The sequence below is a fragment of the Scaptodrosophila lebanonensis genome, unplaced genomic scaffold (assembly GCF_003285725.1).
Source record: "Scaptodrosophila lebanonensis strain 11010-0011.00,11010-0021.00 unplaced genomic scaffold, SlebRS2 tig00000224-arrow-arrow-pilon, whole genome shotgun sequence".
Lineage (NCBI taxonomy): Eukaryota > Metazoa > Arthropoda > Insecta > Diptera > Drosophilidae > Scaptodrosophila > Scaptodrosophila lebanonensis.
The window spans coordinates 489,084-498,598 of record NW_022060621.1 but is presented as its reverse complement, the minus strand read 5'-3'; the positions used below and the strand labels follow the sequence as shown (position 1 = coordinate 498,598).

The 9,515-nt window shown below is 38.4% G+C and overlaps 2 protein-coding genes across 2 annotated transcripts; both read left to right on the top strand.

Annotated features, from left to right (window-relative positions):
• The first annotated feature begins 4,936 nt into the window (after positions 1–4,936).
• On the top strand, positions 4,937–5,545 carry LOC115630035. The gene is made up of 3 exons (XM_030526667.1): positions 4,937–5,094; positions 5,156–5,288; positions 5,348–5,545. Exons 1-3 carry the CDS (start codon positions 5,007–5,009, stop codon positions 5,502–5,504), a joined length of 378 nt encoding a protein of 125 aa, XP_030382527.1. The 5' UTR covers positions 4,937–5,006; the 3' UTR covers positions 5,505–5,545.
• Positions 5,546–8,245: 2,700 nt separating this feature from the next.
• On the top strand, positions 8,246–8,789 carry LOC115630032. Its single transcript, XM_030526665.1, has 3 exons — positions 8,246–8,355; positions 8,412–8,574; positions 8,631–8,789. The coding sequence occupies exons 1-3, from the start codon at positions 8,247–8,249 to the stop codon at positions 8,707–8,709; spliced, it is 351 nt and encodes a 116-aa protein (XP_030382525.1). The 5' UTR covers position 8,246; the 3' UTR covers positions 8,710–8,789.
• Positions 8,790–9,515: the final 726 nt, after the last annotated feature.

Genomic DNA, 9,515 nt, shown 5'->3' with positions numbered 1-9,515 from the left:
GATTCCGGAGATGGCTGAAAATAGAGGCTTTTATTATAGGAAGAGACAGTTCAGTTGAGAGCAGGTGAAAATACTCATTGTAAGATGAGCATAAAATCCGAAAAGGATTGTGCGATGCATAATCAGTTGTACACCTACTAAGAAAAAGGGGAAGATAATTTCTTGTCGTTCTGGAAGGAACTGAGAAATGAAGACGACCTAATAGGAAATGAGAATCAACAAAACGTTGCAATAATTCATTACCAACCTTATAGGAGACAAGATGGGGTCTGGTCCGATAAAAGGACATAAACTTACATTTGGAGCAGTTAAGGTGTAATTGGTTAACCAAGCACCATCTCTGCATGCAGTTCAGATCATCCTGCAAACGAGTGCGAAAGAGGATTCTTATTTGAAAGAATGAGCTTCAAATCATCAGCATCATCAGTATGTGAGAATGTGACAGGATAGAAGGAATGTCGTTTATAAACAAAGTGAATAACAATGGGCCTAGATGACTACCTTGAGGTACACCCGAAGTAACACGAACAGGTTGAGAAATATCCGATCTGAGTAGGACTCTCTGGGTCCTATTTTTAAGATAGACGAAATCCAAAGCATAATATTTGAAGGAAATACGATCAAGCTTCAACAGGAGTAAGTCGTGATTCACTGAATCAAATGCCGTACTGAAGTCGGGTGTATAAATAACATCAGTTTGCATTTTAGCTAGGAATGCATCATTTATCAATGATGTAAATTCCAGCAAATTGGATGTTGTCGAACGATATTTGATTGAAGCGCTATTTGACACAGCATCTAGGCCCGGCGCTTTGTTGGGCTTTAGAGCGGAGTGTAGAGCCTCCTCTGTAGAGACTACGTCGAAAGTGTCGCATCCGAGGTAGAAGTCAAGACTGCGGTGTCGCATAACTCTAGGAAGCATTGAATAGTGTTAGTTCTAGGCCTGAGAGCGCCTCCAGCAATATCCGGCCTCGAGCGTTGGTGACGTTGCTGCCCCATTCTAGCGCCCACGAGTTGAAGTCGCCCACAATTATAACTCGGCTACGCCCTCTGGCATCATAGGCGATTGCATCTAGGACTGCTGCAAAGTCCATCAGGGATAGGCTAGGTGGTAGGCAGCAGCTATATATCCACAGACTAGCCACCTTGGCTCTAACGAAGAAGTGGTCAGCTCTAACATTAGACAAGGAAAAAAGCTAAAGTCGGGTGTCCCGACTTTGAAATACTCTGTACATATGTTTACAATAATCATAGAAAATAAAAAAAAAAAAAAAGAATAAAAAAAATTGGATCGATTTTACCTCTCTCGGTATTCGAACTCACGTAAAGGGTGTATAATTGCACATTTACATAGCAATTGCGTCTGTGTGAGTGTATGTATGCCTATGCGCATCTATTCGTGTCTGTGTAAGCATTTTCGCAGTCAACCAAGATATAGGCGATTATACGAATGGAAAATCGGGAAAACCCCCATAGGGGGGAAGTGGGGGGGAAAATCAAAAAAATAAAACAAACTCGTATAGAATACACACATAACGCATCTTTGTGGAAAATTTGGTGTCTCTATCTCTTATAGTCTCTGAGATCCAGGTGTTCATACGGACGGACAGACGGACAGACAGACAGACAGGGCTAGATCGACTCGTCTCGTCATGCTGATCAAGAATATATATACTTTGTGGGGTCTGCCACGCCTCCTTCTGCCTGTTACATTTTTCAGCTCCCGCAAACCTAATATACTCTTGTACATTTCATGTACAGAGTATAAAAAGCATAGCGTTCTAGGTCCGCACAGCCGTTTTACCGGACAGGTCAGCGACCCAGCTACTATTGCTGTGGACTTTATATGGCTAGCTGAGGATTGCCAGGCTTACCTTTTCCTCGTTGACAGTTTGCAGCAGCAGGTCTTGCGCTGCAATGCAGTGGTTGAGGTTAAGCTAAAGAACCTTTACCATCTTAATTGTTGAACCGTCTCCTTAAATACCGGGCATTTGAAGCAGGCTGCGGCATGGTCCGTTACTGGAAGCTTTTTCCTACTGCAAAGTGCACATATCGGGCTGTCAGTGCAATTCTTAGCTGTATGCCCTTTATCGCCGCATCTGAAACAGGAGTCTTTCAGATCCTCGTCGCTCGTGAATTTTGCTGCTATGTGGCCAAAGCCCAGCCACTTATAGCACCGTTTTGGGCGTATTACACTCCGAATACGGCAAACGACCCAGCTTATGTCAACTCGTCAAGGTCACGGATTTCCAATTGAGCCTCTTCTACCAGTGGTTTGACCACGGCTATTCCACTTAGGGCCGCCTCTACTGCTTTGTGCAGCTTACCGATGTCGTTGGTCGGTGCTCTACTAGTTGCCGTTTCCGGTTCTCCGAATGCGCTGTACATCACCTTTTAATGGCTGCAATTCAGGTGCAGACTTGACTGCTTTTAGGATGTGCGCATACTGATCTTCGCCGACGCCCTTGGCTATGATGGCTTTTGGCCTGCTTCGCACGTGTCTGGCGCTTGACCCTCGTCCATGTGTCTGCTCTGGGGGCAGGGGAGGTGACTGTAGGGTTCCCATTTCCCTTTACCACCTGCGAAAATACTTGTGGCTGGGTGCTTGAGACCTGCGGTGCGTTGGCGGCCTTCTAGTCGCGCGAACAAGCCCGACAGTAAAATAACCGGTTCTCTCCACAAAAAAGAAAAATTTTAAAAAATATATATTAAAAAAATTAAATTATTTAAAAAAAAATTAAATTAATTTATATAATACATACATCACTTGTCTTATATACATACGTGTATATGTGTTTATATACGTGTATATATAAGCAACAACAGCAACAGATGCGGGCAGCGCTGCAAGCAGAGCATGAGCAGCGATTTTATTTATGGCTAGTATAGCCTTTTACCCTTTGGGTACAGGCTATAACAAGAAAGGAATGCTAAAGTAGAGCAGGCTCAACTCTTAAATACCCTGTACCACCCCACAAAAAAGAAATTAAATTAACTAAATTAATTTGATTAAATTAATTAACTAAATTAATTTGATTAAATTAATTAACTAAATTAATTTAATTAATTAACTAAATTAATTTAATTAATTAACTAAATTAATTTTATTAATTAACTAAATTAATTTAATTAATTAACTAAATTAATTTAATTAATTAACTAAATTAATTTAATTAATTAACTAAATTAAATGCATACATACATTTACGTTAACATCAGAATCGTGCCTATACGTGTTTGTGTACTTATGCATATGTATGTATGTGTGCATTGGGCCTGGTTATATGGCTATAACTTTCTTTCTGATCAACCTATCATAATGAAACTTACGGATACGGATATATAATCTCAAACTTAATGTGACTACCAAATTTTAGTTCAAAATTCCAAGAATTACGGGAGTTATAGAAAATCGTTAATAGGAGGGAGTGGGGGGGGGGGGGGTGGATCAGAAAAAATGAACAAACTCGTCCTTTCTAGGGCTCAGGAGAATTTGTATACCAAGTTTGGTTATTCTAGCTCTTATACTTTCTGAGATCCTTGCGTTCATACTGACAGACAGACATTATGATAGGGTAATTAGAAAAAAAGTTATAGCCATATAACCAGGCCAATGCACACATACATACATACAAGTATGTACAAGTACACCAACACGCATAGACACGATTCTGATGTAAATGTATGTATGGAATATTTATTATTTAATTTAGTTAATTAATTAAATAAATATAATTTAATTAATTAATTAATTAATTATTTTAAATTAAATTAATTAATTAATTAAATTAAATTGATTTATTTTTTTGTGGGGTGGTACAGGGAATTTAAGAGTTGAGCCTGCTCGACTTTATCATTCCTTTCTTGTTTTCATGTTCGTTCATTTTTATACCCTGTACCCAAAGGGTACAAGGGTATATTAGTTTTGTGCGAGTGCACATGGAACACACAGAAGGAGGCTTGGTAGACCCCACAAAGTATATATATTCTTGATCAGCATGACAAGCCGAGTCGATATAGCCATGTCCGTCTGTCCGTCTGTCTGTCTGTATGAACGCAAGGATCTCCGAAAGTATAAGAGCTAGAATAACCAAACTTGGTATACAGATTCTCCTGAGCCCAAGAAAGGACGAGTTTGTTCATTTTTTCTGATCCACCCCCCCACTCCCCCCTATTACAGATTTTCTATAACTCCCGTAATTCTTGGAATTTTGAACTTAAATTTGGTAGTCACATTAGGTTAGGTTAGGTTATATATCCGTATACCAAGTTTCACTATGATAGAATGATCGGAAATAAAGTTATAGCCATATAACCAGGCCCAATGCACACATACATACATATGTACAAGTACACAAACACGCATAAGGCACGATTCTGATGTAAATGTAAATGTATGTATACATGCATGGAATATTTTATATTTAATTAGTTAATATTTAGTTAATTAATTAAAATAATTTAGTTAATTAATTTAATTAATTTAGTTAATTAATTTAATTAAATTAATTAATTAATTTAATTACTTTTTTGTGGGGTGGTACAGGGTATTTAAGAGTTGAGCCTGCTCGACTTTAGCATTCCTTTCTTGTTTAAAATTTATATAAGTTTTCTACACATAGGAACAGACAAGCAATTCAAGGTCGGTGCACCCGGCTTGAGCTGTTCCACATGTTTTGTTTTTGTTTTATAGCAGTACTTTCTCTGTCGCTGTACAGCTCTCAGAAGACTCAGGCTTACTGCTTGGCGCATGTATAAGTACTCGTAAATAATGCTGTAGCAGTATCTACATAAGTTGACCTACCTTGTGGCAGTAGGTGCAGGGTATTTAAGAGTTTTTCCCGCTTGACTATAGCATTCCATTCTTATTATTTATTTTTTATAAAAGCAGCAACAATTAATTGTATTTGACTCAGTCGCACGGAAAGCGTTGAAACGTTGAGTTGTTGTGTTGCATAATATTTGATTATTACATTCTTAAATCTTTAGAAGACGGTTGATACATCATGATCATTTCTATGGTAATGCTGTTCCTGATGTTGTGCGGTGCTGTGAAGGGTGACCTTCGCTATAGGGGCAATGCGGTACATCCGGGTAAGTCGTCACAATTCGACACACATTTGGTGGTCCATTTACTAGATCTAGCATCTTATAGACTTTCCGGGACAGTGCTTTTATGAGGAACTCAAACAGCCCATACCGAAAAATCAATCCTATAGGCCGATTAACCGTGATGGTCATTGTGAATCAATATTTTGCCGCTCAGATTACGTGCTCCAAATTGGCTAGTAAGTTTAGCACTACAAATAATGTTTCCGGTTTTTACATATTCGTATAAACATTTTAGTTGTGGCCGTCACATTTTATTACCAACGACGACTTGCAAGATCGAAGCAGACATGCGGCGCGCTTTTCCCGATTGTTGTCCCAGAATAGTGTGCCAACAGCCGAAGGGTGAAAGCAACTATATAGTATCGAGATTTGAAAAATGGGTGGCAATGTAGTTATGGACTATATTACTTCAATAAACGAATCTTATTTGTAATGGTCTATTTTATTAATTTATTCTGATGCATAACAATGTATTGGAGACTTCAGTTAAATTACATAAAATCTTTAAATTTTGAATGTGTTTTTTGTGGAGCGACTTACAGCTATGTAATTCATGCAGGTGTGATATATTACTGTTAACTGCTACAGAACGTTTAAAGATATAAATAAAAAAGCTGTAATTTTGCAAATTTAAAACGTCCCAGATGCTTTATATGAATACGCACAAAATGTGTGTTTCAGAAATTTGCTCCACTCTCCCGAAATTAGTGATTTTCCATAAGTTCCATAATTCTTGGCAGTTTTGAATCAAATTTGATAAATACCTCCAGTTAATGATTATGTACCCGTATGCCAAGAAAAACGAAAGTAGACTATTATTTATGAATTATGTGTGCAAAGTTTGATTAATGTAGCTTTTGAAATGTGGACGCTATTGACGAAATTCTGTAGCGAGGGAAGGGAGTAAAATTAAAAAAAAAAAAAAAACTCGTCCTTTCTCGGACATAGGAGAATCTAGATACCAACTTTGGTTATTCTAGCTTTTATAGTTTCTGAGATCCTTGCGTTCATCCAGACAGACGGGCAGACAGACAGACAGACGGACATGTCTAGATCGATTTCTCTCGTCATGCTGATTCAGAACATATATACTTTATGGGGTCGGAGATGCTTCCTTCTGCATGTTACATACTTTGCACAAACCTAATATACCCTTTTTACCCTACGGGTAAAAAGAGGATTTAGAAAAAGAAAACAATTTTTGATTCATTTTATCTCCTTTGGAATAGGAACTCACGTAAAGGGTGTATAACTGCATATTTACATAGGAATTGTGTCTATGTGTTCAGAGTTGAGTCAACGCAACAACAACAATGACAGCTGCGGGCAGAACTTGGGCAGCGATTACATTGATGGCTATAACATACTTTCAAATTGCATTTCAGTATGAAACGTGGCATACATACACACATAATTACAAACTGGCACATTTTAGTCAAAAATGGAATTACGGGAGTTATGGAAAATCATTTATAGTGGGCAAGGAAAATTTCGAAATACACATTTTCCACGTATTAATATAAGGCAAATTTGGTGGCTCTACCTCTTACAGTCTTCGATATAAAGGTGATTATACGTGTAACGGAAAATCTCCAATAGGGGGAGTGGGGGGATAATAAAAAAACAAACTTGCACAGCGTACACACATAAGCAATTTGGAGTCTCTAGCTCTTATAGTCTCTGAGATATAAGCGATTATACGAATGGAAAATCGGGAAAACCCCCATAGAGGGAAAGTGGGGGGAAAATCAAAAAAATAAAACAAAACTCGCATACCGTACACACATACGGCATCTTTGTGCAAAATTTGGTGGCCCTATATTTAATAGTCTTTGAGATCCAGGTGTTCATACGGACAGACAAACAGACAGATCTAGATCGACTCGTCTTGTCACCTCCTTCTGCCTGTTACATTTTTCAGCTCGTGCAAACCTAATATACTCTTGTACATGTCCCGTATTTCTGGGAATTTCGAACTCTAATTAACGAACGCAAATACCTCAAGTTAGTGACTATGTGTCTGTACGCCAAGTTTCATTATGATAGACAGATTTAATAGGAAGGTTTAGCCATTTATAGGTTCTCTTTGCTGAACCGCTGCCCGGAGCTGTTGTTATTGCCGCTGCTTTAGTTGAACTTTGTGCTGCATACATGCTGACACAGACACGAATAGACACACATATACACTTACATAGACATTAATTCTATGCAATTGTGCAATTATACACCCTTTTCGTCAGTTCGAATATCAAAGGAGGTAAAATCGATCAATATATATACAAGTATTTTTTAATTTTTTATGTACAGAGTATTTCAACGTCGGGACACCCGACTTTGGCTTCTCCACTTGTTATAAATAACTTAACATACGGACACATAATCTCTACTGACGGACATGGCTATATCGAGCCGACTTGTCACCCTGATCAAGAATATAAATACTTTGTGGGGTCGCCCACGCCTCCTTCTGTATGTTACACACACCCTTTTTCCCGTTGGGTACAGGTTATAAAAATATCCGACCAAGTTAAATCGTAAGAGGATATTAGGCTTGTGAAAATGAAGACATCTACGATACATACGTGTATGTACTTCTGCATATTTACATACATATGTAAAATACATATTTTTATTCAGCATGACGGGACGATCAATATTATTATTAGTGAATCAGTTTACGTAAGCAGTATGACACCCCCTTCTAAAATAATTGTTTATGCATTATACCAGACAGGGTCTACTAGATTACTGCGAGAGTATGTAAGTCAAAAATTGTTTAAGACGCAATTTTGAAGAAAATTAAAGGAATCAATTAATAAGCTGCCGGATGACTGTATTCTCTCCCGCTTTACTCACTTAGACCCCCGTTTATATTTAGGATTGCAATTAAGCAATTAGCAGCGATCAACCCACAGACAAATACATACATACATATAAATAGTATGTGTGTAAAAAAATATACGCCATTGGCAAACTAATTAAAGTCGGACCTAGCCCGTAAAGCGTAATCGCCCGCTTCACAACTCAGTAATGCAATTGACCTTGTGTGTAGCGAATTCCTACTGTCTATTGGAGCCGGCACTGAAATAAAATTTGAATTTTCAGAATGTTCAGCTCAACTATAAATATAAAGCATGTGGGCAACTGGTGCTTTAGTGATTCTCAAGATGCGAACCGCAGTGAATCTGATTGCTGCCATGTTGCTTATTGCCGGGCTAGACCTTCTATCTACTACCGATGCTGGTAGGTGATGATCCGTACATAAAAAGATACTCTTAAGTGTTACTTATGCTCCTCAGCTAGCGAGCCTGTGTGTGCCTATCGTAACTTCGAGGATGAGACCATTTTCTTGAAGTATTTGCCTTTACTCAAAAAGGGGCAGGACTATGTCGACTTTGGCAAAGATGGCAAGTGTCTGAAACGAGCTATCTGCACCGACACCTTCAAAATAGAAATTGAAGAGTAAGTAATTAAGATGACATTTATTTCCACATTTGGTCATCGCCTATCTCTTGCAGCTGCACCAAGCAAAAGATAAGCTGCGTGAACAAACATCGGTTTACAGGTGTGTTTCCTGGTTGCTGTGTCAAATGTTAGGCTAGTATCCCTCAGGTGCAACAAATATTGTCAATGTTTTTTTCAATAAACTTGGACATTAAACATGAAACCTATACACATACATATGTATATTCTTCTTCAGATGCGTACATGGGACAATCCCGCCGTCCCAAATTTTAATAAGCACTACGCATATAAAAAGTTTTCGTCTCATACTAAGTATGTACATGAAATGTACAAGAGCATATTAGGTTTGCGAGAGCTGAAAAATGTAACAGGCAGAAGGAGGCGTGGCAGACCCCACAATGTATATATATTCTTGATCAGCATGACAAGACGAGTCGACCTATGTCTGTCCGTCCGTTCGTATGAACACCTGGATCTCAGAGACTATAAGAGGTGGAGACACCAAACTTTGCACAAAGATGCGTTATGTGTGTACGCTGTGCAAGTTTGTTTTATTTTTTTGATTTCCCCCTATGGGGGTTTTCCCGATTTTCCATTGGTATAATCGTATAAGAACACCATATTTTAGTCCCACATGCCTTATGTGAATACGCAGAAAATGTGTATTTTAGAATTTCCCTCCCCCCTCTCCCAAGCAAATTGCGATTTTCTCTAACTCCCGTAATTCTTAGAATTTTAAACTAAAATACTGCAAATACCCCTAGTTAGTAATGATGTGTCCGTATGCCAAGTTTCACTATGAAAGACCGATTTAACAAGAAGTTATAGCCATAAATATATTTGCTGCTTCAGCGTTGCTCAAGCGCTGCCCGCGGCTGTTGTTGATGCTTTTGCTTTGATTGACTGCGAACATGCTTACACAGACACGAATATACGAG

Excerpts from the sequence above, each read along its gene's own strand:
- LOC115630032 (XM_030526665.1), top strand. The coding sequence starts at position 8,247 with ATGTGGGCAACTGGTGCTTTAGTGATTCTCAAGATGCGAACCGCAGTG. Across the intron at positions 8,356-8,411 it reads TCTATCTACTACCGATGCTG|CTAGCGAGCCTGTGTGTGCC; the intron begins GTAGGTGATGAT and ends TATGCTCCTCAG. Across the intron at positions 8,575-8,630 it reads TTCAAAATAGAAATTGAAGA|CTGCACCAAGCAAAAGATAA; the intron begins GTAAGTAATTAA and ends TATCTCTTGCAG.
- LOC115630035 (XM_030526667.1), top strand. The coding sequence starts at position 5,007 with ATGATCATTTCTATGGTAATGCTGTTCCTGATGTTGTGCGGTGCTGTG. Across the intron at positions 5,095-5,155 it reads GGGCAATGCGGTACATCCGG|ACTTTCCGGGACAGTGCTTT; the intron begins GTAAGTCGTCAC and ends AGCATCTTATAG. Across the intron at positions 5,289-5,347 it reads TACGTGCTCCAAATTGGCTA|TTGTGGCCGTCACATTTTAT; the intron begins GTAAGTTTAGCA and ends TAAACATTTTAG.